The following is a 27,923-nucleotide window of genomic DNA, read 5'->3' as shown; positions in this document are numbered from 1 at the left end:
AAAAGAATAAAAAAAATAGAAAAAAAAAAAAAAAAAAAAGAATAAAAAAAAAAAAAAAGAAAAAAAAAAAAAAAAAATTAAATTAAATTAAATAAATTATAATATAATAAATACTTTTTTTTTTATTTATAGAATTTTTTTATTTATAGAATAAATTTTCTATTATAAGGTATTACTTAAAATTAAAATGTTTCAAATGATGTTTTTCAATTCATGTTATGTTTTTTTTTTCTTAAAAAAATTAAATTTATTTATTTTAAGAAAAAAAATGAAATTTATTTAAAGCTTTGTGTTGAAATTTAATTATTTTAATTTTTTTTTTGTTTTTTTTTTTTTTTTTTTGTTTTTTTTTTTTTTTGTTTTTATTATTTTAAATCAAAAATTCACCCACATAAAAAAAAAATAAATAAATAATTTTAAAAAAATAAATAAATAAATAATTTAAATAAATAAAATTAAAAAAATGTCAGATGATTCACATATTGAAAAATTATTTTTTAAAGTTTTTAGAAATTGTTTTTTAAGGAAAATAATATTTTCACATGTTTCAATATTTCAAAAGAATAGAGAAATTAGATTTGAAAGTTTAAAAGAATTAAGAGACTTTAAATTTAGAGATTATATTGAATCATTAAGATTAAATTGTAATGAAATATTAAAGAAAGGAGATATACCAGAGAGTGGATTTTTAAAAAAAATCATTTTTTCATCATTATTAAATGTACCAAAGAATTTTCAAACTCAACATTATTATTTATATGATGATGGTAGTTCAACTAGAACAATTTCAAAAACAACTATTGATTATTCAATCATCCCACAATCAGTTCAACACATGGAGATTCGATTCCCAATTTCCTTGTATCCCGATGATATTAACATTTCAAAGATACCAACTTTTTTCAACTCAATAGTGAATATTGGCATTACAGAGAGAGATGTTAATGCACTCTATGGACATTTGTTAAGATTTCCATCATTAATTAAAATATCTATTAGATGTGGATACAATATTCAATTAACACCACAATTATTTCAAAAATTTTCAACAACTCTTACAAGTTTGGATTTGGGTAGAGAATGGCAAAATAATGATACCCCAATTCAATTGGGTGATTTAGATTATTTGGTTAATTTAAAAACTTTAAAAATTTCATCCTATGGGAGAGAATTGTTTGAAAATGTGTTACCACCAAAATTGGAGAAATTAACAATTTGTGAATATTTATCAGATGTGGAAATTTGTAATAAAACCATGTGGGTTCTTCCAAAAACTATTAAAAACTTGACTATTACAGATTCACGTTTTCCACCATTACTTACATTTGGGAGAAATATGAAATTGTATAAAGGTCTCTTACCAAATGGTATCACCCATTTACAATTGTTGGCAAAGAAAATGACAATTCTGCCCTTTGCCATACCTGACACTGTTGAGTATTTACTCATTGATAAGATTTTAACACATTATCCAATACTATCAAATTATCAATTACCAAAATCTTTAAAGAAATTAGATATTGTGCCAAGTACTTCTAAATTCATAATTGAACAAAATGCTCTATCAGATTTGAATCAATTACTTTCATTCTCAGTATTATCTTTTTATGACACTGATTTTGTACCATCATGTTGGAATCATAAAATTGATATTGGTTTCTTTCCACAATCGATCACTTCAATAGATTTTGGTCAACATTTTAATCAACCCCTAACAAAGGATCATATTGGTTTATTTCCAAATTCTTTAAAAGAATTAACTTTTGGTTTTTATAACCATCCAATTCCAATTGGTCTATTACCAAATCAATTAAAAACACTAAACTTTATAAATGGTTTCAATCAAATCATTGAAATTGGTTCATTACCTTCATCACTAACTTTTTTAAATCTTAGTCTTTCTTATAAAAAATCAATTCTTCCAAATGCTTTACCATCATCAATAATTCATTTAAAACCAAAAAATTTAAATAAATACAAATAAATAAAAAAATTGTAATAATAATAATAATAATAAATAATAATAATAATAATAAATAATAATAATAATAAATAATAATATAAATAATAATAATAATATAAATAATAATATAATATAAATGTGCAGTATTTGAAACTTAATTTAAAAAATTCAATATTTATTTAATAAAATTAAAGATTATAATGATATTAAAACATTTTTGAGTTTTTTTTTTCAACGACACAATCACTTTGAAATTTAAAAAAAAAAAAAAAACAATTAAAATTAATTAATCCAAGATATTTCTTATTTTTTATTTAATTTTCTTTGAATTGTTTTTTTTTGTTTTGTGAAAAAAAAAAAAAAAAAAAATGAAAAAAAAAAAAATAAAAAAAAAAAAAAAAAAAAAATTTTAAAAATTAAAGTTATTGAAATGACATTTTTACAATCCAGAAATGAATTTTTAGAATATAGTATTTATTTTGAAAATGTATATAAAGAAAATACAATTAAAGAATTAATCAATTGTTATAAAATATTTATAGAGAAATCATTTGCAGAAAATAGTTTTTTTAATAAAACGAATCAAGTAAAATTAAATCTAAAATTTAATGATTCAATTATTGATAATTTAAAAATAATAAATTCATTATCAACAAACCAAGAAAAAGTACATCAACTCTTAAAAATTATAATTAAAACTCATTCACAACATTTAAAAAGGGGTGTTTATTATAATTATTTAAAAGAATATAATGAAGAATTTTTAGAGCCAATAGGTGAAGATAATTTAATTAACAAATTTGCAGATTCATTTTGGTGTGATTTATCAGTTTATTCTCAAAACTATTTATGTTTAAAAGGAATAAAATTAATTGTAGAGAATGATATACAAATTTTACCTTTACATTTTGGTATAGATAAAAATGTTTTAATAAAAAAAGATCAATTAATTGAATTTATTCAACTTATTTATAAAAATCCTCATTATCGTCAAGAAAGAACAGTAGTTTATTTAGTTTATATTTTTTCATCATCAAATGGAATAATTTATGATGATGATGATGATAATCATAATGATAATAATGATAATAATAAAACCAAAGATAAAGTATTTACAATTTATAAAGTTATTAAAAATTTATATAATCAATATTTTAAAAATAAAAGAATAGAATCAATTTTATCAACTGTACTTGAAAAAATATTAGAACCAACTATGAAGAGTATTGTACCAATAAAAGAAAATCCAATCAATTTCAATAGGTATAAATGGATAATTAAAAAAATTATTAAATATAATGGTGATGGTAGAATTCCACATCCCAACCAACCAATGTATAATATGATAGTTGATAGTGAAGAATTTGTTGATTTTATATTAGAAACAAATGATTTTTATAATATTCCAATCAATATCAAAGATATTTGTAACGATTCAAAGTTTCTATTCCTATATGATTATCAATTTAAATGTCCACTTGGAATTTCAAAAACTTTTAAGACATTTGAATTGGCCAATTATTTTGAAAAGAAATTATATAACAAAAATCAAATAACATTTGAAAAAAATATTATGAAATCATATCAACTTTTAATTTATAGAAGTACTTTTTTTTTATCAATTTTAAATTGTGATATAGAATCAATAAAAAAAATTTTAAATCATTTTAATAATAATAATAATAATGATGATGATCTCATACTTTTTCAAAATAAATTTAAAAATATTAAAATATATGAACTATTAAAAAATGTTAATAGAAATTTAGATTATAAAATTTTTAATGATGAAAATTCAAGAGATTCACTTTTAAATTATTTAAATTCAATTAGTTTTAAATTTTTTGATTATTTATCATTAAAATTATTTTTTAATTTATTACCTTTATCAACAACAGCAACAACAACAACAACAACAACAACTTCAACAATAACAAAGGAAAATTTAATAATTTCAAATGATCACAAAATTAATTTTATTTCAAATAAATTTTTATATACAGATAAATTATTAAATTCAATATTATCATTAGATTTTATAGTAACTAAACAAATGTTAGAAGATTATGAATTTAATATTTCAATTGAAAGTGTTGAAAAGATATTATTAAAAAATAAATCTAATTACCCAATTATAGTAGATAATGAATCATTGGTGTCATCAAATAATTTTAAAGATATTAAAGAATTTATTAATTATATATTATTTAAACTTTTAAAACTTTTAAATAATAATGTTAATGATTTAAAGAAATTTCAATTATTATTTCAAAATCTTTATAAACATTTAATTCAATCAAATGGAATTTCATCATTAAATGATTTAATTGAAATTCATGAATTATTTGAAATCAATGCTATTAATTATTTATCATCATCATCTCAATATGATCATGCATATTACATTTTTGTTTGGTCAAAAATTAAATATTTTAAAATTTCTTTTTTAATAGGAAGGTATTATACTGATAGTTTGGAATTTAAAATATTTTTGTATTTAAATGATTTATCATTTGATATTATTCTACAATCAAATAGTTTTAAAGAATTAGTTTATAAAATTTTCCCAAAAGAAATTAATAATAATAATATTGGAGAGCCCTATAATCAAGATACTATTGAAATAAATGAAATATACCTCCCTAGTCTAGCAAAAATTGGAGAGGTTGAATTGTTTTTAGAATATTCATTAATTGAACAAGAACCAAATTCCTTTAATAATTTATCAATGTTTTTATTAAATTGTAATAAAATTAAAGAATTTTTAATGCTTTCAAAACCTGGATTTGGAATTAATTGGTTTATTCAAGATGCTATTAATAATAAAACAATTGAAATTATTGAATATTTATTTTCAAATTTATATAATGAAACAATTGAAACATTAAAAGACCACAACCTCTTTTTGAAATTATTTGAAACAAAATTTTATCAATTCTTTAAATTTCTTTTTGAAAATCATTTAGAATTCATTTTAATTACTTTTAGAGAAATTGAAAAAAGTCCTTCAAATACTGCAAGAATAAATTTTATATTCAATGGCCAAACAAATAATATACATCTATGGGATTTATGTTTAAAGTATGTACCCAACTATTTTAAAATTAATGATAGATTGGTTGAATTTGCAATATCAGAAGATCTAGTTGAAATTGTTCAATATTATTTTGAAATTGGTGTAATTAAATCAAGTGATTTTTCACAATATTCAGTAGAAATATTAAAAACTGATTTAAATTATAAATATTTACAATGGGTAATAAATTTAGAATAAATTGAATAAAATTAAATATTATAAATAAATAATAATAAAAATAGTGTGGGAAATTATATATGGGTCTTAAATAATATCTATTCATATTTTTTTTTTAATTATTTAAGTTTTTTCTTAAAGGAAATGGGGTTCGATATCAAAAAAAAAAAAAAAAAAAAAATCTGGTTCTCTCTTTCTCGTCTGTTGGGTTAATATTATTTTTCAAATTTAATTTTTTTTTTTTTTTTTTTAAACTCATTTTAATACAAATAAATAATAAAAATAAAATAAATTATGATAAAAAATATATATATTTATTATTTATTTATTATTTATTTATTATTTATTATTCTGTAAAGAAAATATTGGGAAAAAAAGTGATTACTAAAAATTTTTTTTTTTTTATCTATTTTGGTTGTTGTGATTTTTGCATTAAAATTAAGTTTTGAATATCAAATGAAGTACCATCTGGGTGAAGCTCAACGGTTTCAGAGTCAGAAGATGTATTACCATCAGCATCACATTCAATAGCTTTAAGGAAACCACTATCAGAAATACCAATGATTTTAACATGATGGTTATCTCTTTCTTTAAATTTTACAATTTGATTTGTATGCATCCATAAGTCAGTGTATCTATTTTCAAGATCTGCATTAAAGCCATCTCTTGTAAATTCCATAAACATTGGTTCGAATTTGTTAAAGAATTTTGAAACCAATTCTTCTCTACTAATATAAATTGGAATATCAGTACTTGTTGCCAATGATGATGATGAAAATCCATATTTTTTCTTTTGAATTAATTGATTTATAGTTGTTGATGGATTATTTGAATTTGAAAGATTAACACCAACACCAATGACAACATCAAATTCATTGTTAAGATAATTTGATTCACAGAGGACACCACCAACTTTCATACCTGGTTCATTACTATAGATATCGTTTGGCCACTTCAAACGAAGATTTAAATCAGATGCACTTGGGAAAGAGTGAATTGCTTCGACCATTGCCATACCAGCCAAATATTGAAGGAATGGTAATTTATTACCATCAGTTTGTTTACATTTGAATGACATTAACAAACATCCCAATGGAGACAAGAATTTATTTACACCACGTCCTCTACCTTTGGTTTGTTGGTCTGCAATCATTACTAATCCTTGACGAGTATATGTTAAATATTTTAACATTATATCTTGTGTTGAACTAATTACTTCAGAATGAATTAAATTCTTTCCAAATAAAATTGTTGATAATTCGTTAAAATATTTATTTGTATCAAATGTTTTATCTTTTTCTACCTCTTGTTGTTGTTGTTTTAATAATAAAACTAATCTTTCTTCATCATTATTACCAGAAGTTTGATTAATTAAAGAATCTACTTCAGATTGAGCTGAAACTATGGTTGGAATTGGTTGATTTGGGTATAACTCGGTTCCATAGTAATTTTTTGCATCATTAATATCTAATGAATCTTTTGATATTAATGGTACTACTATTATTTTATTTAATTCTATATCTGAATCAATCATTGTATATGTTTATTTATTATTTAAAAAAAATAATGAGGGAAGGAAAAAAAAAATAATTACTATTAATATTAAAAAAAAAAAAAAAAATTGGGTTTAAATAACAAAAAAAATTTCCTTTTTATAACAAAAAAAAAAAAAATAAAAAAAAATTTATATTTCATTACCTTTGTAAAAAAAAAAAAGAATAATTATAATAAATTCATCCAGTTAACCACTTAAAAAAGTAAGTTGAAAAAGACACACATCTAACTAGAAATAAAAAAAAATTTCCATTTTCAAACATTTTTTTTTTTTTTTTTTAAAAACTTTTTTTTTATTTTTTTTTTTTTTTTTTCCAAATCAAAAAGTACTTTTTAAATTCTATTCTATGAAGAATTTATAATAATTATAATTTTTTTTTTTTTTTTTTTTATTTTAAATCTATTTTTCAAAATAAAAAACAAGTTATAAGAAATGAATGATAAATAATAAAAAAAAAAAGGTCTCCTTATAATAAAAAAAAATTAACATTAACAGGAAAAACACAAACCAAAACAAAACCAATATTAAATTATTTATTTTAATTATTTATTTTGATTATTGTGATTTTTGCATTAAAATTAAATTTTGAATATCAAATGAAGTACTTTCTGGGTTTAGTTCAACGATTTGAGAGTTTGGAGATGAATTACCACCAGCATCACATTCAATAACTTTAAGGAAACCTCTATCAGAAATACCAATGATTTTAACATGATGGTAATCTCTTTCTTTTACTTTTACAATTTGATTTGTATGCATCCATAAGTCAGTGTATCTATTTTCAAGATCTGCATTAAAGCCATCTCTTGTAAACTCCATAAACATTGGTTCGAATTTGTTAAAGAATTTTGAAACCAATTCTTCTCTATTAATATAAATTGGAATATCAGTACTTGTTGTTGTTGATGATAAAGAAGATCCATGTTGTTGTTTCTGGTGAATTAATTGATTTACAGTTGTTGATGGATTATTTGAATTTGAAAGATAAACACCAACACCAATGACAACATCAAATTCATTGTTAAGATATTTTGGTTCACAGAGGACTCCACCAAGCTTAATACCTGCTTCCTTAGTAAAGATTTCATTTGGCCATTTCAAACTAAGATTTAAATCAGATGCAATTGGGAAAGAGTGAATTGCTTCGACCATTGCCATACCAGTCAAATATTGAAGGAATGGTAATTTGTTACAATCAGTTTGTTTACATTTGAATGACATTAACAAACATCCCAATGGAGACAAGAATTTATTTCCATCACGTCCTCTACCATCGGTTTGTTGATCTGCAATCATTACTAATCCTTGACGAGTATATGTTAAATATTTTAACATTATATCTTGTGTTGAACTAATTACTTCAGTATGAATTAAATTCTTTCCAAATAAATCTGTTGATAATTCGTTAAAATATTTATTTGTATCAAATGTTTTATCTTTTTCTACCTCTTGTTGTTTTAATAATATAACTAATCTTTCTTCATTGGCCAATTGTTGATTATTACCAGATTTTTGATTAACTAAAGAATTCACTTCAGATTGAGTTGAAACTATTGTTGGAATTGGTTGATTTGGGTGTAACTCGGTTCCATAGTAATTTTTTGCATCATTAATATCTAATGAATCTTTTGATATTAATGGTACTACTATTACTTTATTTAACTCTATCTCTGAATCAATCATTGTATATGTTTGTTTATTATTTATTTATTTGATAAAAAAAATAATGATTGGTAGAAAAAAAAAATTCCTTTTAATGTTACCATAAAAAAAAAAAAATATTCCTTTTAATATTACCATAAAAAAAAAAAATTAAATAGGGTAAAACTACCAAAAAAATAAATTGACCAAAATCTTTAGAGATATTTTCATAGAATACCCCACTTTTTTTTTTTTTCAGTTCAACCAATAATTTTGGTAATTTTTTTTTTTTTTTTGGACCATTCCCAATAGTTTAATTATAGATTTTTTTTTTTTTTTTTTTTTTTCACTTTCTTTTTTAATTTTTGTGATTGTTTTTTATTTTAAAGAAAGAATAGATTTTAAAAAAAAAATTTTTTTTATAAAAAAAAAAAAAAAAAGAATTAGTTAATTTTTTTATTTTTATTAATTTTATTGTTTTATTTTAAAAAAAAAAGAATTAGTTAATTTTTTTATTTTCATTAATTTTATTGTTTTATTTTAAAAAAAAAAAAAAAAAGAATAGAATTAAAGTTACCTTTAATTTTTGATTTTTATTTTTTATTTTTATTTTTTATTTTTATTTTTTAATTTCAATCGAAAAAATAAATTAATTAAATCTTGACCTTGTTTTTAAACAATATAAAAAAAAATAAAATAAAATAAATTAAAAAATAAAAAAAAAAAATGAAAGGATTTGAGGAAAATGCCATAAAAAAAAAATAAAAAAATAAAAAAAAAATAAAAAAAAAAAATTCTTTTGATTTTTTTTTTTTTTTTTTTTTTTTATTTCATATATTTTTTTTTTTTTTAAAATAAATATTTTTATATATATTACACGAAATGGTATAATTTTTAAGATATTAATAATAATAATAATGATAATAATAATAACAATAATGATGATAATAATAAAATTAGTAACCATTTCTAATAACTCATATTTAAACCACTTTTTATAACTTTTTATATAGTTTATTATTGCAATTGGTGATGTACACGTTCCACACAGATCTTATGGTATTCCACCAGAGTTCAAAAAACTTTTAGTATGTATAAATCAATTTTATTTTTATTTTTATTTTTATTTTTATTTTTATTATTTTTTTAATCAACTTCCCTAGTTCCAAGTACTTTATTTTAAATATTTAATATTTATTAATATAAATAAATAAATAAAAATTATATAATTAGGTTCCAGAGAAAATTCAACACATTCTTTGTACAGGTAATTTAGTTTCAAAAGAAATTCATGATTATTTCAAAGTTTTAACAAGTGATGTTCATATTGTTAGAGGTGATTTAGACGAGGTATGTAAATAATAATAATAATAATAATATTAATAATAATGAAAAATAAAAAAAACAGGTCAAACAAAAAAAAAAAAAAAAAAAAAAGAAGAATTGGACAAATGATTTGAATATAAGGATATATTCAAAAATAATATAAAATACAATGGCGCACAATGATTATTAATTTTTGGAATTTAAAAAATAAAAATAAACACACTCGAAAAAAAAAAATTTAGAACACTTCTTATCCAGATACTAAAATCGTTTCAATTGGACAATTTAAATTTGGTCTTTGTCATGGTCACCAAATTGTACCTTGGGGTGATAGAGCATCTTTAGCTGCTCTTCAAAGACAATTAGATGTTGATGTTCTTATTAGTGGTCATACTCATGTACTCGAAGTTTTTGAATCAAATGGTAAACTTTTTGTTAATCCAGGTTCTGCAACTGGTGCTTTTAGTAATATTTCAAAGTATGTTTATTTTTAAATTTATAAAAATAATAAAAAAAAAACCTGGAAACTCTTACTAACACTTTTTTTTTTTTTTTTTTTTTTTTTTTTTTTTAATTCATAGTGATGTCATCCCATCTTTTGTTTTAATGGATGTACAAAGTAATAATATTACAGTTTATATCTACAAGTTAATCGATGGTCAAGTTAAAGTTGAAAAGATTGATCATGTCAAACAACAATAAATTGAATAACCGACTAAAAAAAAAAATAAAAAAAAATGAAAAACCATACTAAATAACTGCTACCCTCCCCTTTAATAATAATAATAATAATAATAATAATAATAATAATAACAATAATAATAATAATAATAATAATGATAATAATTATAATAAAATATTATAAAATATTTAAAAATGTAAAAAATAGGTATTTTATGTTTGTTTTAAATTTTTTTAATTTATTTTTATTTTTTTTCAATTTACAGATTTTTGTAATCATTGCACTTTTATTTTATTTTACCAATACCACTGTTCCATGATTATCTTTTTTTTTTATTATTTTATTTTTTTATTATTTTATTATTTTTTTAGTATAATAAAGTATCATAGCTTTGATATAAACATAACATTCTAACAAAGGTATCATTGACAGAGGCTTTTTTAATGAATTCTTCTTTTGTAATACCACCATGTGAATTTCTATTCATACTATTTAATAAACCTTCAGCAAAACTTCCAGCTTGACTAACATCGAAACCTAAACCAACACTTGTATTTAATGCTAATTTAAGGATATTATAACTTTCCTCTAAATCTAAATATCCATTTAAATCACGATCAAACATATCGAATAAAAATGAAAGTTTATCTGAAACTGGTGATTTTGTAATTATAAATAATGCACTATAAATTATAATTAAAAAAAAATATATATATATTGTTAATAAAATAATAATATAATAATAATATAATAATAATAATATAATAATAATAATAATTACCCAACAAATTCTTTAAAACTAATTCTACCATTCTAAAATTAAAATAATAATAATAATAATAATAATAATAATTTTTTAGTCAATTTTGTGTTTTAAAATAATAATAAAAAAAAATAGAAAATTTTAAAAATAAAATAAAAAATAAATACTTTATCGCTATCGAAAATTTTGAACATATGTAAAATTGAAGCATCATCATAATCTTTAAATCTAATTGAAAAGAATGATTTAAACTCTTCCAATGAAAGACCTTTACTATCTTGATTAACTGATTGATAATCCTTTAAGATTTGACTAACTTGCTCACTAGTATAATTAGTTTTGCTCATTATTTTTTTAATATCATCACTTGATAATTTAGAATTTCCTTGACCCATTTTATCTTTTTTTTTTAAAATGTGTTTAGATTAATAAAAAAAAAAAACAAATTAAAATAGTTGAAAATTTTTTTTTTTTTGTTTTTTTAAAATTTTTTTTTTTCAATCTGTTTTTGATGGAAAAAAAAAAAAAAAAAAATTAAAAAAAAAAAAAATAAAATTATTAATTTTTTTTTTTTTGATTTGCACAAAAAAAGACTTTTCTTTGATTCGCACAAAAAAAAAAAAGATCAAAAAAAAATTTAAAATTGGGGGTTTTTTTTTTTTTTTTTTTTTTTTAAATTATTTTATTTATTTTACATTCACTTTAAAAAAAATACTTTTTTTGTTTTGTTTAAATTTCGAAATTTTCTTGATTACTTTTTTTTTTTTTTACTTTTTACGAAAGAGTTTAAAAAAATAAATACATATTCTATTTTTTTTTTTTTTTTTTTTTTTTCTTTTTTTTCTTTTTTTTTTTTTTTTGGTTCTGTTTTTTTTTTTTTTTTAAAAACCAGATTGCATATTTAGATTTAAATTAAAAGGTGGTTGTTTTTGAGGATTTAAATTTCCCACCATATTTAAAGGATTATTTGAAAGTGTTGAAGGTTGATTTAAAGAATATAAAGCATTAATAGTATTTTGATTTGGATGATTATTATAATAGTTTCCTAAATTAACCATATTTGAATGGTTTTGATCACCAAAATCACCACCATTATTATTATTATTATTATTATTATTATTATTGTTATTATTATTATTATTATTATTATTATTATTATTATTATTATTGTTATTATTGTTGTTATTATTATTATTATTATTATTGTTATTATTATTATTATTATTATTATTATTATTATTACTATTATTATCATAAAAATCACCAGAGACATTTATATTTCCAGTTGAATTTCTTGGTGAAATCATAATGGCATTTAAATCTTCATCCTCATCTCTTTTCATTCTATATTGTTCAGAAAGTGTTTGATGATTATCTCTATATTGTTGATTTGCAAGATTGATTGCTAAATTATGCATTAGAATTTGCATTGTTTCACGATCAATCATTGATAGATCTGATAAAGCCTCAGTGAAAGAGGTACCATTTGATTCGAATAGATTTGAAAGGAATGCATAGATTTTTGGAAAGTTTGGTGTTAGAGTGGTACCACCATTATTACTTGAAGGATTTGGTGGTAACCCACCATTTCTTTGTGAACTCTGTGCAGTTGTAACGGCTTGTTGAATATATTGTTGGGCCTGTTGTAATTGTTCCAATTGTTTTTGAAGATCACTTGGATTAATTTGTGATTCCGATATATTTGGCATTAATCCTCTATAGGTCATCCATGTTGCAAATGATGAACTACTTATAAAGTGATTACCCGATAATGAATCTGGTATAAATGCTCCCATTCCATCATGTTTTTGTTTTTGTGGATATGGTTGAATTGATTTTCTTTTTGGTCTTGGTGGTGGTATTCTTTCACCTGTATTGTTTTTTTGAACTTTTATAAAATATTTTTGTGCATGACTTCTAATCTATTAAATATTTAAAATATATATATTTATTAATTTTTAAATAAATTTTTTTTTTTTTTTTTTTTTTTTTTTTTTCTCTCTCTCTATTTCTGTAAATCTATATAATTTTAAAATTACTAAAATAATATAAAAAACATACCTGTATAACTGTTTTACTACCAACAAAAGATTCAATCTTTTTCCAATCTCTGTCAAATAATGTCAAAGCTTCTAAAAACTTTTGATGTTCTTCATCTGTCCAATTTTCTCTTTGTTTTGAGATTGTATATGGTTTTCTTGATTTTAAACTATTTGCTGCTGCTGCTGCTGCTGCTGCGGCTGCGGCTGCGGCTGCGGCTGCTGCATTTTGTGGAACTAATTGGTTATTCATCTTTTTTATTTTTTTTTTTTTTTTTTTATTTTCTTTCTCCTCTCTAATTTATTTTTGTGTTTATTTTTTTTATTAATATTAATACACTATTATTAATTATTATTATTATTATTATTATTATTATTATTTAAGATTTTTAAAGTTGTGTGGAGTGTTGGCTTTTAGAAAAAAAAAAAAAAAAAAAAAAAAGTGTTTGATATTTTTATTTTTTATTTTTTTTTTTTTTTTTGTAAATTATTTCTATTGTACACTTGTTTTTTTTATTATTATTTTTATTATTATTATTATTTATTCTTTTAATATTTTATTATTATTTATTCTTATAATTGTTATATCAATATTGACGAGTAGGTTGGGTAACTGTCGTTATGGAAAGGGAAAAAAAACAAATATCAGTAACAATTTTTTTTTTTTTTTTTTTAATTTTTTATTTTAAAAATAAAAATAATTTGAAAAAAATAAAAAAAAAAAAGTTTTTTTTTTTTTTTTTAAAAAAAAAAAAAAATTTTGTTTTTTTTTTTTTTTTTGATTAAAAGATATTAAAAAAAAAAAAAAAAAAAAAAAAAAAAGGATATCAAAAAAGATTTTTTTTTTTTTTTTAGATAATTAATAAAAGATATTAAAAAAAAATAAATAATTATAAAATTTTAAACAAATAAAAAATAAAAAAATAAAAATTTATATAAAAAAAAAAAAAAAATGAAATTGTTTTACCAACATACATATAATTATTTGAAGTGAAAAAAATGATATCACAATTCTATTATTAGGAAAATTTTAAAAAAAAAAATAAAAAAAATTTTGAAAAAAAAAATTTTCCCAAAAAATAAAAAAAAAAAAAAGGTGGAGGCCCATAAAAAAAAAATTGGAAAAAAAAAATAAAAAAAATAAAAAAAAAAAAAAAAAAAAAAAAAAGGTTTCCCAAAACCCACACCATCACACACATTCCCTTTTTTGTGCGTTCCAATTTTAGCCCCATTTTTAATATCACAAAAATTTTGATATTATTACTATTATTATAAATAATAATATCTTTTTTTTTTTTTTTTTTTTTTCCAGTTTTTTTTTTTTTTTTTTTTTTTATTACTTTGGTTTGATAAAGAGCATAAAAAACAATGACACTATTTATAGATTTATAAACTTTTTGAGAAGGTTATTATTTAACAATTAAAAAAAAAAAAAAAAAAACAAAACAAAACAAAACCTTTTAAAAGTAAGAATTTTTATTTTATAATTATTTTATTTATTTATTTTTTTTTAATTTTTTTTTTTTTTTTTTTTTTTTTTTTTTTTTGTGTGTTGGTTCATTGTTGTTTGATCTTTTTTTTATTTTATTCATTTAATTATATGTTTTTGATATTATTTTTATTTTATTCATTTAATTGTATATTTTTTTGATATTATTTTAATTTTTTGATATTATTTTTATTTTTATTTTTTTTATTTTTTTTTTTGTGAAAGTGAGAGATATTTATTTTATTTTTTTTTTTTTGTGAAAGTGAGAGATATTTTTTTTATTTTTTTATTTTTCCACTTTTTTATTTTTTTCATTATATAAATAATATTTTTTTTGGTTTCACTACGTCATTTTTAAAAAAAGTAAAAAAATCAATAAATATCTGTATTTTGGATACATACTTTTTTTTTTTTTTTCTTCTTCTTTTTATGAATTATGTAGGATCCTTTGTATAAAAAAAAAAAAAAAAAAAAAGAAAATATATAAAACAATGAAGAGAAAATGGGTATATAAAAAAAGAAAAAAAAAAAAAAGTAAAAAAGAAATAATCAAAATTTTTATTGTTTAAAAAAAAAAAAAAAGTTGACGTATAATGTTATGTAAAAAAAAAAAAAAAAGAAAAATCAAAAAATTCAAAAAAAAATAAAAAAATAATTTAAAAAAAAAAAAATAATTTAAAAAAAAAAAAAGCCGTTTTTTTTTTTTTTTTTTTAAGATATTTATTTATGTGTGTGGCTATTAAATGGAATTGAGCACATGTGATAAAAAGGTCAATCAAAGAAAATCACTAAAATAAAAAAAAAAAAAAATTTAAGAAATTAGGAATTTATTGATAAATATTTTTTTTTTTTTTTTTATTTTTTTAAAATTTTTAATTTTTTTTATTTGAATTCTTAATTGCGAACTTTGGAAAGTTAATTGTTTTTTTTTTTTCTTTTTTTTTTGGACCAAATTTTTTTAATTATTTTTAATTAATTTAATTTTTTTTTTTTTTGGGGGTATTATAATTGTTTAAAAAAAAAATTTTAAAAAAAAAAAAAAAAAAAAAAAAAAAAAAAAAAAAATTTGGATAATCAATTATTTATTAAAAAGTTGATAATAATTAATTAAATATAATTAAATGGAATTGTCAAAAGAATTTAAATCAAATGTAAAAGTAAGTTTAACGTCATCCTAAATTTTTTTTTTTTTTATTTTTATTTTTTTTTTTTTCATTTTTTTGTTTTGTTTTTTTTGTCATTGTTTTGTTTTTTTTTTTTTTTTTTTGGTTTGAAAATTGTTTAAAAAAAAATCAAAAATCAAATATCAAAAAAAAAAAAAAAAAATGATTGAAACAAATGATGAAATTAAAATTGTACCATATGAATCAAAGTATAAAGAAAATTTTAAAAATTTAAGTGTTGAATGGATATCACAATATTTTAAAATGGAAGAGGAGGATATTAAAGTATTGGAAAATCCTGAAGAAAACATTTTAAATAAAGGTGGTCATATTATATTTGCAATTTTAAATGGAGAGGTCGTTGGAACATGTGCACTTTTAAAATCAGAAGAGCCTGAAAAGTTTTGTTATGAGCTTGCTAAAATGTCTGTAACACCAAAAGCAAAAGGAAAACAAATTGGTTTCTTATTAGGACAATCATTAATCAATAAAGCAAAACAAGAATTAAATGCCAAAAAATTATTTTTGGAAACAAATTCAATTTTAACACCAGCAATTAAATTATATGAAAAATTAGGTTTTAAATTAATTCCTCTTCATAGCTCAGTCTATAGTCGTTGTGATACAATGATGGAATTAATTATTTAAAAAAAAAAAAAAAATAAAATAAAATAAAAATAAAATAAAATAAAAAAAAAAAAAAAATTAGATATTGTTTTTGGTGTTAAAAAAAAAATAATCAATTAAAGAATTAATTATTTCTTTTACAACTTTTTTTTTTTAATCAAAAAGTTTTTAAATCTAATGTTTTTTTTTTTTTAATCTAATGTTTATCTTTGCAGAATATTTTCTTGAAAAAAAAAAAAAAAAAAAATTTTAAAAAAAAAAATCATATTTTATTTTTTGTGTGACAAAATACCTTTTTAAAAAAAATATTGGTCAAAATAAAAAAAAAGATATTTTTTAAAAAATATAAAAAAAGAATCTTTTTTTGGTGTAACATGTGCTCATTTTTTAAAATTTTTTTTTTTTTTTTTTTTTTTGCTTTTTTTTTATTTTTTTTTTTTATATTTTTTCTCTTTTTTTTTTATTTTTTTATTTTTTAATTTTTTAATTTTTTTTTTATCATATTAATTAAAAGTGTTTATTATTAAATTATACTGTGAATATTATTAGTTATAATAGTAGTGGTAGTAATAATATTAATACAAATAATAATATTAATAAAATAATGGAACCATTAACAACTTCAACTTCAACAACATCTTCATCATCATCATCATCATCATCATCATCATCATCATCATCATCATCACCACCAAAACAAAGAATACCAAAGAAAAGATATTTACATGATTATGGTAGATACTCAAGTGAATTTAATAGTGGATTTCGTTTATGGTTAGAGAAATGGAATAGAAGAAGTATTTCAATTTCATTAATTTTGATAGTGTTGGTAGTACTCACATTATTATTCCCAGTGTTAGCAATTGTAGCATTAGCATTGGATTTATATCATTACAAACGTCGTAGAGGATTAAATTATGTTAGAATTTTAACATTCTTTGAATCCTATTTATTCATAGAATTAATTGCATTGATTTCAACATTTTTAATCTACTTTATTCATTTATTATCATTACTAGTTGTAAGTGATCCTGGTAAAGCACGTTTCTTCCGTTGGAACTATTGGTATCAATCTTGGTGGGGTGGTGAAATGTTATTTGGTTGGAGTTGTTATCTCTTGGGTATTGATGTTCAAATTGAAGTTGCTGGTGATGTCAATTCATCTTTCATTGCTCATTACTATGATAAAGGTTTCAAAAAGAGATTAGCTGATTCTTTAGGTATTGGTCCAAAAATTATCTTTTCGAGACATGCCTCATTTGCTGATACTTTAGTACCACAGTATGTTTTTTTTTTTAAAAAAAAAAAAAAAAAATTTATTTTTTATTTTACTAATTTAATTTTTTTTTAATAATAATAATAATAATATATTAAAAAAAGAGGTATTTTTTCATTATTTTATCATATGAGATATATTGTAAAGAAAGAATTATTATGGGATCCAGCACTTGATGTTTCTGGTTCAAGAACACCAAACTTTTTCTTATTTAGAGATGCAGGTACAGATGGAATGGAGGTTGAAATTGAAGCTATTAAATCAATGGTATCAGATTTTAAACCAACTGAACCAGATGTAACTTGTATTTGGCCAGAAGGTAATTTTTTTAAAAAAAAAAAAAAATTATTTATTTAAAATATATAATTGGATTTTTAATTTTAATAATATAATATTATTATAATAATTTTTTTTTTATTAGGTACAAGATTTTCAAAATCAAAGAGAGAAAAAGTTTTAGAAAGTTTTAAGAAAAAGAATGATACTAAAAATTATGAATTAGCATCAAATCTTAAACATACATTATTACCAAGAGTTGGTGGTGTTTTATCACTTTTAGAAGCAAATCCATGTGGTGATATTGTAAATATTATTTATAATTTTATTAATATATTTTTTTTTTTTTTTTTCTTTTTTTTAAATTTACTAATATCTTTTTTTTTTTCAGTTATTCTGTTCTCATTTTGGTATGGAAGCATCATCAGATTTTGGACAAATGATGAATGGTGAGTTATGTAATAGAGTTGTAAAAATTAAATTTGAACAAATTAAATATAAAGATATTCCAAAGACTAAACAAGAAAGAATTGACTGGTTATTACGTAAATGGGTTGATATTGATCAATGGATTGATCAACAAGATAAACTTTATAAAAATGAAAAACTATCTTTAAAAAAGAAGAAATCTGAATAGAAAAAAAAAAAAAAAAACAACACATAATAATAATAAAAACAATTAATATATATTTTTTTTTTTTTATCTATTTATTTATTTAAAAAATCTATTTTTATACATTCTATTTTTGGTTTGATCTATTATTAATATATATATAATTTTTTTTTTTTTTTAATTTTTAATTTACTGGAATTTTAATTGATGGTTCAAATGGTTTCTTATTGAGTATAATGATTAAAAGACCATTAACGAAATGAGTTTGAACTTCTTCTCTTAAATTTAAACGATATAACATCTTGGAAAGGTCCATTGTTCTCTTAAAATGTCCAAAAGTTCTTTCAGAGATATATTTTCTTTCTTGTTGTTGTTGTTGAGGTTGAGGTTGTTGTTGTTGAGGTTGTTGTTGTTGTTGAGGTTGTTGTTGTTGTTGAGGTTGTTGTTGTTGAGGTGATACTTGTTGTTCTTTTGGAGTTTCAGTATTGATTTGTCTTTCCATTGGTTGTTGAAGATTTGATGTTTCTGTTGAAGAAATTTCTCTTGGCTCTTGTTGTTGTTCTTGTGGTTTTTGTTGTATCCAATCTTTATTTTCAATTGATTCAACATTTGTTGGTTCAGATGATTTAATTATATCAGAATCGAATTTCTTTTCTTCTGGTTTATCTTTTCTTTGTTCTTCGCGTTTATTTGGTTCAAATAATTGAGCAGTTTGAGAAACTGATGATGACGATGGTTTCTTTTCATCTTTATGTAATGAACTTAAATCTTGTTGTTGTGGTTGTCTTTGTTGTTCATTAAGATAGTTTTCTTCAAATTGTTTTCTAGTTTCTGATACTGATGGACCAGAACATACATCAGATGATGCTTGATTAACATTTAATTCGCCAATATTTGGTTTTTGTTGTTGTTGTTGTTGTTCAGATGGTCGAGATGACCATTGTTGAGAAGAAGGGTCATTAACATTTGATCTTTGTTGATCTTGTTTAGATGACCATTGTTGAGAAGGAGGTTCATTTATGTTGGATCTTTGTTGTTCAGATGGTTGAGAAGACCATGGTTGAGAAGAAGGTTCATTTCCATTTGATCTTTGTTGCTCTTGTTGAGGTAATTGTTCTAAATTACTTGGAATATTTTCAACAAATTGTGTAGATGATGGTTGACTAACATTTGATTCACTAATATTTGATTTTTGTTGTTGTTCAGATGGTTGAGAAGACCATTGTTGAGAAGAAGGATCATTAACATTTGATCTATGTTGATCTTGTTGAGAAGACCATTGTTGAAAAGAAGGTTCATTTACATTTGATCTTGGTTGATCTTGTTGTTGTTGTTGTTGTTGTGGTAATTGTGATGATTGCTGTTGAGTATTACCAAGTCTTTGTTCTACAGATTGTGAATATCCTTGGTTAGTATCTGAATCACTAACATTTGGTCTTTGTGGTTCAACAGATCTTGAGGATGGTAAATCAACATTTGATTGACTATTATCTGATCCAAGTAAAGAAGAAGAAGAAGAGGATGGTTGATTTACACTTGATTCGCCAAAATTTGATCTTTGTAATTCAGATGGTTGAGAAATTTCTTTTGAATCTTGTCTTTGCATAGGATCATTTAAATTTGATTGTTGTTGTGATTGTTGTTCAAATGGTTGTTGTTGTTGTTGTTGTTGTTGTTGTTGTTGTTGTTGTTGTTGTTGTTGTTGTTGTTGTTGTTGTTGTGGTTGTGGTTGACCAGACCATTGTTGAAATGATGGATGACTAACATTTGGGATTTGTTGTTTTTCAATTGATGATGATGATGATGATGGATTCATATCAGATTGGAAAGGTTGAGATGGTAAATTAGGTTCAGTAGTGTCATTTCTATTTACTTTTGATTCTGGTACATTTCCAACTCGAGATTGTTGAACATTTGGATCTTGTTTAGATGATGGCATATTTAGATTTGATTGAGAATCTACATTTGGATCATTACTATGTTGCCATTGATCAGCTCCACTTGATTGTTCAGAGATTTTAGAGGATTGTGAAATTTGGTTTTTATCATCATATGACCAAGATTGATTTGGTCTTCTATAGGCATATCTCTTTTTATCACCTTTGATAATTAATTTAGATTCAGCTACTTCAATAGAGATATCTTCTTTTAATACACCAGCCAATTCACATTCAATAATTAAAGAATCTTTGGTTTCAGTGATATCAATTTCTGGTAAATAATCAACATTTCTTAATGAACTATCCATTGGAATTGAAGTTGATGATGACGATGTTGATTGACTACCAACTGATGAATATCCAACTGGAACATTTAAACCTTGACGTAATAAAAAATCCATAATAGTTGCCATATTAAAAAAATAAATTAATTTTAAAAATTAAAATATAAAAAATAATAAATAATTTGATTAATTTTAGAGATATATATCTTTTTTTTTTTTTTTTTTTTATGTATATGTTGAAAAAAAAAAAAAAGAAAAAAAAAAATTTTTTCATATATTTAAATATACAATTTTTTGTTTTTTGATAATAGATTTTTAAAAAAAATTCCTTTTTTATTATTTTTTATTTCAAATTTGAATTTTTATAGAAATAGATTTGATTTTAATATTATCATTTTTAGAATTTTATTTTTTTTTTTTATTTTATTTTTTTTTGTTGAAATATGGAAATATTAAATTATATTTGGGTCTTAAATCTAAACAGATGTTTTTTGGTTCAAAAAATAATGAAAAACTGAGGGGGTTTGTAATGAACATAAGATAATTTGATTCTTAATATTTTAAAAAAAAAATAAAAAAAAAAAATAAAAAAAAAAAAAAAAAAAAAAAACAAAGGTGTGATCCTTTTTTTTACTAATATCTAATTTCTAAAAAAAAAAAAAAAGAGAAAAAATTAAAAAAATTTTTAATCATTACTCTATGTCTATAACATCCAAGTTAGAGACTATAAAAATTTTTTTTTTTTTAATGATTGATAATTATAAAAAAAAAAAAAAAAAAAAAAATTATATATATATATATATAATGGTTACATTCATTTTTTATTTTAAATCAAATTGTGTAATTTTGAGTATTATATTTTTACCATACTAAATTCATATTATAAATAAATAAAATTAAATCGTATAGAAAAAAAAAAAAAAAAAAACAAATAAATATTAATTTTTTTTTTATTAATATTATTTTTTTCCAAGTAAAATTTGAATGTTTATATTAATTTAAAAAAATATTTAATCATTACCTCTTTTCTATTTTAATTATAATCAAAATTAAATTTTCTTTTACTATTTTTAAATTCCCTTATCTAAAAAAAAACCACACCAAAAAAAAAAAAAAAATAAAAAAAAAATAAAATTTTTACAAATTTAAAAGGGGGGTTAATTATGGTATTACTATTTATAAAACTATAATTGGAAATGTAAAAATAAAATTTCAAAGTTTTATATTTTAACTTTTAAATTTTTTAAGTATAAATACAATTTTATTTTTTTTTAAAATCAATTCAAATTTAAATATCAATCTTATTTATTTAATTAATTATCTTATTTTATTATATATATATATTTATTTATTTATTTATTTATTTATTTATTTATTTATTAAAAAAAATTTAAAAAAAAAAATTTAAAATAAAAACAATATATGTGATTGTTTTTTTTTTATATAAAAAATGGTAAAACTAAATAGTTTAATAATATTTTCAATATGTTTGTTATTATTTTCAAGTAATAATTTATTAAAAGTATTTGGTGAAGAAAGCTCACCATTAAATTCAACATCTACTGATAATTCAACAGTTTTGGCCGCACAAGATTTGGAATGTAATAATGTAAGATGTTTAATTCCAGTTTGTAAACCAGGTTATGATTTAATTAGACCACCAAATTCATGTTGTCCAGTATGTACAATTTGTCCAGCACCATCTGATTGTCCATTCATTAGATGTGAAGGTGATAAAATTCCATTTAAAGCTGATGATAAATGTTGTCCAGAATGTGTTTGTAGACCAAATAATGTTTGTCCTTTATTAGGTTGTGCACCAGGTTATAAAGAATATACAGCACCAGGTGATTGTTGTCCCAGTAGATGTATTTGTGATCCAAGTAGACCATGCCTTCCATATTTTTGTCCAGACGGTCAAGTACCATATACAAAACCAGGTGAATGTTGTCCAAGTTCATGTAAATGTGATCCAAGTAGACCATGTCCTCCATATTTCTGTCCAATAGGTCAAGTACCATATACAGGACCAGGTGATTGTTGTCCAAGTTCATGTAAATGTGATTCAAGTAGACCATGTCCTCCATATTTCTGTCCAGAAGGTCAAACTCCATATACTAAACCAGGTGATTGTTGTCCAAGTTCATGTCAATGTAATCCAAATAGACCATGTCCTCCATATTTCTGTCCAATAGGTCAAGTACCATATACAAGACCAGGTGATTGTTGTCCAAGTTCATGTCAATGTGATTCAAGTACACCATGTCTCCCATACATTTGTCCAGATGGTAAATTACCATATACTAAACCAGGTGATTGTTGCCCAAGTTCATGTCAATGTAATCCAAATAGACCATGTCCTCCATATTTCTGTCCAATTGGTAAATTACCATATACAGCACCAGGTGATTGTTGCCCAAGTTCATGTAAATGTGATCCACAATATCATTGTCCACCATTAAATTGTCCAGATGGATTTGTTCCACTTTTAAATGAAACTGATTGTTGTCCAAATACTTGCGTTCCAAATTGTAAATTGGTTTATTGTCCACCAATTTTCTGTCAACCAGGATATTCACCATTCACTGAAATTGGTGAATGTTGTCCAAGAAAATGTAAAAAAGATTGTTCAAATATTTTCTGTCCATTAATATTTTGTGCAAATGGTTATGAACTTTATCAGCCAGATGATCAATGTTGTAAACAATGTAGACCAACTTGTAATCATTCAAATTGTTTTAAACTTAATTGTTTCCCAGGTGAAGAAATTTATCAAGATCCAGATTTATGTTGTCCATCTTGTAGATCAATTTTAAATTAAAAAAAACAATTTTAAATTAAAAAAAAAAAAAGAAAAAAAAAAAAAAAATAAAAATAAAAAAAAATTATTTATTAAATTATTTAATTATTTTTAAATTATATAAATATATTTTTTTAAAATTTTTTTTTATTTTTTATTTTTTAAAATTTTTTTTTATTTATTTTTAAAAATCTTCACTTATTTTAAAATTATTTATTTCATTTGTTGATACTAATTCTTCACTATTATCTAAATTAAAATTTTTACTTTTAAATTTTGGTGTTTTAATTTTATTATTTAATTTTAAAAAATTTTTAATTTTTTTAAATAAATTTAATAAAAAATTTTTTAAAATTAAAATTAAAATATTTAAAAAATGAATTAAAAAGAAAATTAAAAAAATCCAAAAAATTAAACAAGAAATTTCTTTTGAATGAATATCTAGAGTTTGACCAGTACAACTACCATCAACAAAACTATACATTCCTTTTTTTAATTCGAAAAAACTATGAAAGAAACCACCCAAATAAATCCAAGGTGAAAGGAAAATCCAAGTTGGATTAAATTTTGTAAATTGAAATTCAACCATAATTGTATTACTTGCAACTGGATCAAAAGCAAATGAAGTTTTAGTTGAAGTATTTAAGAGGGTTGACATTACCATTTCTTGAGTTGGTATTTTACCAGTGTTACCTAATTCAGGTATATTAAAAACTGTCCAAGCATATGCTCTTTGATAATAATGAAAATCTGAACCACTAACATAACGAAGATTATGATTTTTACAAAATATCATACCTTGATAATCAAATGTATATTGATTTGCAACTTCCAAAAAATCAATACCCCAATCATACCATTGTTGAATTGAAGGTTGATCTAAACCTGACCAACTACTCCATGGATAATGATTCAATATAACTAGACCACCTTTTGAATGAACTAAATCAATTAAATTTTTAATTTCTTCATCTGTTGGATACTTTATTAAAGGTACATTCTCTGTTATACCAATTAAATTTAAATGACATCTACAATTTGTCCACTCAATACCTGGTATAACTAATATTTTATCGGAATATTTCTCTTGTGCAATTTTCATACCAACTAATCCACCATAGACTTGATTATGATCAGTCATAAACATAACATTATATCCATTTAAAATATGCCATTTTATATTCTCTTCTGGTGATAATGAACCGTCTGAATAATAAGTATGTGAATGAGTATCCAATAAAACATTTACATCATCCCATTGATTTGGAAAATATTGTTGATCATAAATTGAAATATTTTGTAAAATTGGTGAATAAGTTGAATTCTCTGGTGAAAATAATAATTCACTACTAAGATATTTACTTGGTGAATTATTATAAATATAAATTGAAATTGGTGTAATAATTCCAAAAATTAATGCTAAAAAACATAATTGACCAAAAATTCTTTTTAAAATTAATTTTAAATTATTTTTTAAAAATATTTTAAAACTTTTAAAATAATATTTTAATTTATAATAAATTATTTTTAAAATTTTTAAAATTTTATTATTATTATTATTATAATTATTATTATTATTATTACTATTATTAAAACTATTTAAATTTGGTGATTCAACTTTTAATTCATTTTTATCATTTAAATTTTGATAAAGTAATTCTTGCATTTTTAAATTTATAAATAATTATTAATTATTACACTATTATATCAATAATAATAATAATATTAAAAAAAGAAAAAATAAAATAAAATAAAATAATAATTTATATTTTTTTATTTTTTTTATTATTATTTATTATTATTATTAATTTTATTATAATTTATATTGTTGAATAGATTGATTATTATTTAATTGTGTTTGAATGTGTGGTTTTCATTACATTTGATTAAATAAAAAAAAAAAAAAAAAATTAGAAAAAAAAAAAAAAAAAATTAATAAAAAAAAAAAAAAAAATTAAACGAAATTAAATTAAAAAAAAAAAAAAAAAAATATCTTTTTTTTTTTAAAAAGTACCATATTTTAAGCACCTTTACCAAAATTCAGTTACCAAGATTTTCTGTTTTTATTTTTTTTTTTTTTTTTTTTTTTTTTAATTTAAATTTTTTTTATTAACGTGTAATATATGACAAATTATATTTAAAAATGAAAAAAAAAAATTGAAAATTAATCAATAAATATTAAAATTTAATGTGTTCCCAAGCACATTGAGTGCGGTTAATATGTTATTTTTTTATTATTTCACCAACCTTTTTATTGGGGATCTTGCCTCCAAAAATATTATTTTACTTTTTATGTACCATTTGTTGTTTTTTTTTTTAGGGATATTATTTTTTTATTTAAAATTTTTTTTTTTTTTTTGGAGCATTATTAAAAAGTTTATAATTTAAATAAAAAATAAAAAAAAAAAAAAAATGACAATTTCATGGTGGTCATGTTACAATACACTTTAAATGAAATTTTTCCATTTTATTTTATAAAAAAAAAACCAACAACAGCATTTAATAAAGGTCAAAAATTAAACTTTTTTTAATGAAAAATGGATGAGAGTGAAAATGAGTTTTCAAATGGGGAAGAAGAAATTCCAGAGACATTCTAGAGGAACCAAATATTGAAACTAGTGGTAGGAAATAACCATTTTGATTTTAAAAAAAATATATGTCAACAAAAATTTTAGACCTATCAAAAATAAAACTACAGGAAATATTAAGATTAATATGGGTTTATCAATTACGCAGGAAATAATGTATTAATCTAGATAGAATTATGAAAAAGGGAGAATTTGATGGAAATGGGTGAGAAGATGGAGTTACAAATGTACAATGAAAGCATTAGTCGTTTGTTATAATAATTATTATATTTAATTATATCTAAAAAATAATTAAATTAGAAAAATATAAATGATTTCAACTAATTTTATATAGTATAAAATGTAAAATAAAATATTATTATTATTGTCAGTTTTATTAGGATATTACTCAACAATCAAACATATGTTATTAAATAAATAAATAAATAAATAAATAAATAAATAAATAATTAAAATAAAATAAATAAATAATAAATTAATGTTAAAATTAAATTTATTAAAATTAAAGAATTAAGGTTAAATAAATTAATTAAAGATATTTTTAAAAAAATAGAATTAATAAAATAAAATAAATAAAAAAATAAATATAATTAAAATAAATAAATACTATTAGTCCTTCTAGAGGTACTAGTATACACAAACCATCAAACACCAAATTTAGAATTGAGTGATAGTATCTTTATAAAATTTGAGATTTTTTTTTGAAAATGTTAAACAACACCCAATCATTGATTTCACCAACTCTAATTCAATCGATGAGGATATAGTTGATTATGATGGGAATTATGTTTCTGTTCAATATTTACCTTGAAAACCAATATAAAACTTGGTTTTAGAGTTTGGAAAATGGTGTGTTCAAATGAAATATGCTATATATTGATATTTACCATCGTTCAGTTTTAGAGGGTGAAAATAAAAAAAGAACCAATGTATGAGAGAGTGAGTTGAAAATGGTTTAAGTATTAAAAAAAGAATCCATACCAACTGTTTTATGATAGTAATTTTTCACAACTATTTAACGAAACCAACAGTTATTTGTTACAATAATTATTTTGTATTATTCACTTATTTTAAAATCATTTGTTTCTATATATATTCTTTTTTTAGTGTTTTCAATAATTAATATAAATTAATTTTTTACAAAATTATTATATTATTTTAATTATTCTCTTTTAGTAAATTATGTCAACTCATTTTATATAGTATAAAATGAAAATGAAAATTTATTTATTTTCAGTTTATTATCTCCTAAATATAAATATGTTAAAAAGAAAATTAAATAAAAAAATAAATATATAATTAAAATAAAAATTAAATTAAACTAAATTAAATTATTAAGGATATATAAATTAAATATAGTTATTCAATAAATAAATAAAATATAAATATAATTACATATAATAAAATATAATTCTTTTAACTCCCTCTACAACCAAACTACTCACTATTAATTAAATGAAGATCATTGTTTTCTTTTTTTTTTTTTTACAAGCACTATTAAAAATAATAATAGAATAAGATTGTGGCAACTAAATCAATATAGCAGAAGCAATATAGAGAAACTTTACCCTTCTGCAGTGAGCAATTGCTATTGAGTTAAAAAAAATAACAAAATTACCCAAATGGATAGCCATTCTCCTTATAA

The 27,923-nt window shown here is 20.6% G+C and overlaps 12 protein-coding genes across 12 annotated transcripts; 6 read left to right on the top strand and 6 right to left on the bottom strand.

Moving 5' to 3' along the window:
- Positions 1 to 463: 463 nt before the first annotated feature.
- On the top strand, positions 464 to 1,984 carry DDB_G0288793 (hypothetical protein; the record flags this gene model as incomplete). Its single annotated transcript, XM_631432.1, has 1 exon — positions 464 to 1,984. The coding sequence occupies one exon, from the start codon at positions 464 to 466 to the stop codon at positions 1,982 to 1,984; it is 1,521 nt and encodes a 506-aa protein (XP_636524.1).
- Positions 1,985 to 2,393: 409 nt separating this feature from the next.
- Positions 2,394 to 5,237, top strand: DDB_G0288867 (hypothetical protein; the record flags this gene model as incomplete). The annotated part of the gene is made up of 1 exon (XM_631431.1): positions 2,394 to 5,237. One exon carries the CDS (start codon positions 2,394 to 2,396, stop codon positions 5,235 to 5,237), a length of 2,844 nt encoding a protein of 947 aa, XP_636523.1.
- Positions 5,238 to 5,622: 385 nt separating this feature from the next.
- On the bottom strand, positions 5,623 to 6,750 carry hlcs1 (biotin--[acetyl-CoA-carboxylase] ligase 1; the record flags this gene model as incomplete). Its single annotated transcript, XM_631430.1, has 1 exon — positions 5,623 to 6,750. The coding sequence occupies one exon, from the start codon at positions 6,748 to 6,750 to the stop codon at positions 5,623 to 5,625; it is 1,128 nt and encodes a 375-aa protein (XP_636522.1).
- Positions 6,751 to 7,326: 576 nt separating this feature from the next.
- On the bottom strand, positions 7,327 to 8,454 carry hlcs2 (biotin--[acetyl-CoA-carboxylase] ligase 2; the record flags this gene model as incomplete). The annotated part of the gene is made up of 1 exon (XM_631429.1): positions 7,327 to 8,454. The coding sequence occupies one exon, from the start codon at positions 8,452 to 8,454 to the stop codon at positions 7,327 to 7,329; it is 1,128 nt and encodes a 375-aa protein (XP_636521.1).
- An 840-nt stretch (positions 8,455 to 9,294) lies between these two features.
- vps29 (metallophosphoesterase domain-containing protein) lies at positions 9,295 to 10,440 on the top strand (the record flags this gene model as incomplete). The annotated part of the gene is made up of 5 exons (XM_631428.1): positions 9,295 to 9,297; positions 9,426 to 9,500; positions 9,646 to 9,762; positions 9,981 to 10,216; positions 10,320 to 10,440. 5 exons carry the CDS (start codon positions 9,295 to 9,297, stop codon positions 10,438 to 10,440), a joined length of 552 nt encoding a protein of 183 aa, XP_636520.1.
- Positions 10,441 to 10,787: 347 nt separating this feature from the next.
- cbpL (NCS-1/frequenin-related protein) lies at positions 10,788 to 11,578 on the bottom strand (the record flags this gene model as incomplete). Its single annotated transcript, XM_631427.1, has 3 exons — positions 10,788 to 11,103; positions 11,202 to 11,233; positions 11,351 to 11,578. The coding sequence occupies 3 exons, from the start codon at positions 11,576 to 11,578 to the stop codon at positions 10,788 to 10,790; spliced, it is 576 nt and encodes a 191-aa protein (XP_636519.1).
- A 486-nt stretch (positions 11,579 to 12,064) lies between these two features.
- mybG (myb domain-containing protein) lies at positions 12,065 to 13,475 on the bottom strand (the record flags this gene model as incomplete). Its single annotated transcript, XM_631426.1, has 2 exons — positions 12,065 to 13,105; positions 13,245 to 13,475. The coding sequence occupies 2 exons, from the start codon at positions 13,473 to 13,475 to the stop codon at positions 12,065 to 12,067; spliced, it is 1,272 nt and encodes a 423-aa protein (XP_636518.1).
- A 2,561-nt stretch (positions 13,476 to 16,036) lies between these two features.
- Positions 16,037 to 16,522, top strand: DDB_G0288865 (hypothetical protein; the record flags this gene model as incomplete). Its single annotated transcript, XM_631425.1, has 1 exon — positions 16,037 to 16,522. The coding sequence occupies one exon, from the start codon at positions 16,037 to 16,039 to the stop codon at positions 16,520 to 16,522; it is 486 nt and encodes a 161-aa protein (XP_636517.1).
- A 583-nt stretch (positions 16,523 to 17,105) lies between these two features.
- On the top strand, positions 17,106 to 18,690 carry DDB_G0288863 (hypothetical protein; the record flags this gene model as incomplete). Its single annotated transcript, XM_631424.1, has 4 exons — positions 17,106 to 17,782; positions 17,882 to 18,096; positions 18,199 to 18,359; positions 18,445 to 18,690. The coding sequence occupies 4 exons, from the start codon at positions 17,106 to 17,108 to the stop codon at positions 18,688 to 18,690; spliced, it is 1,299 nt and encodes a 432-aa protein (XP_636516.1).
- Positions 18,691 to 18,850: 160 nt separating this feature from the next.
- On the bottom strand, positions 18,851 to 21,019 carry DDB_G0288861 (heat shock protein Hsp20 domain-containing protein; the record flags this gene model as incomplete). The annotated part of the gene is made up of 1 exon (XM_631423.1): positions 18,851 to 21,019. The coding sequence occupies one exon, from the start codon at positions 21,017 to 21,019 to the stop codon at positions 18,851 to 18,853; it is 2,169 nt and encodes a 722-aa protein (XP_636515.1).
- A 1,321-nt stretch (positions 21,020 to 22,340) lies between these two features.
- Positions 22,341 to 23,711, top strand: DDB_G0288781 (hypothetical protein; the record flags this gene model as incomplete). The annotated part of the gene is made up of 1 exon (XM_631422.1): positions 22,341 to 23,711. One exon carries the CDS (start codon positions 22,341 to 22,343, stop codon positions 23,709 to 23,711), a length of 1,371 nt encoding a protein of 456 aa, XP_636514.1.
- Positions 23,712 to 23,874: 163 nt separating this feature from the next.
- DDB_G0288779 (hypothetical protein) lies at positions 23,875 to 25,356 on the bottom strand (the record flags this gene model as incomplete). Its single annotated transcript, XM_631421.1, has 1 exon — positions 23,875 to 25,356. One exon carries the CDS (start codon positions 25,354 to 25,356, stop codon positions 23,875 to 23,877), a length of 1,482 nt encoding a protein of 493 aa, XP_636513.1.
- Between the last annotated feature and the right edge of the window lie 2,567 nt (positions 25,357 to 27,923).

The sequence above is a fragment of the Dictyostelium discoideum genome, assembly GCF_000004695.1.
Source record: "Dictyostelium discoideum AX4 chromosome 5 chromosome, whole genome shotgun sequence".
NCBI classification, from domain to species: Eukaryota; Evosea; class Eumycetozoa; order Dictyosteliales; family Dictyosteliaceae; genus Dictyostelium; species Dictyostelium discoideum.
Note: the sequence above shows the minus strand (reverse complement) of the source record. Positions and strands in the feature narration are given on the sequence as shown.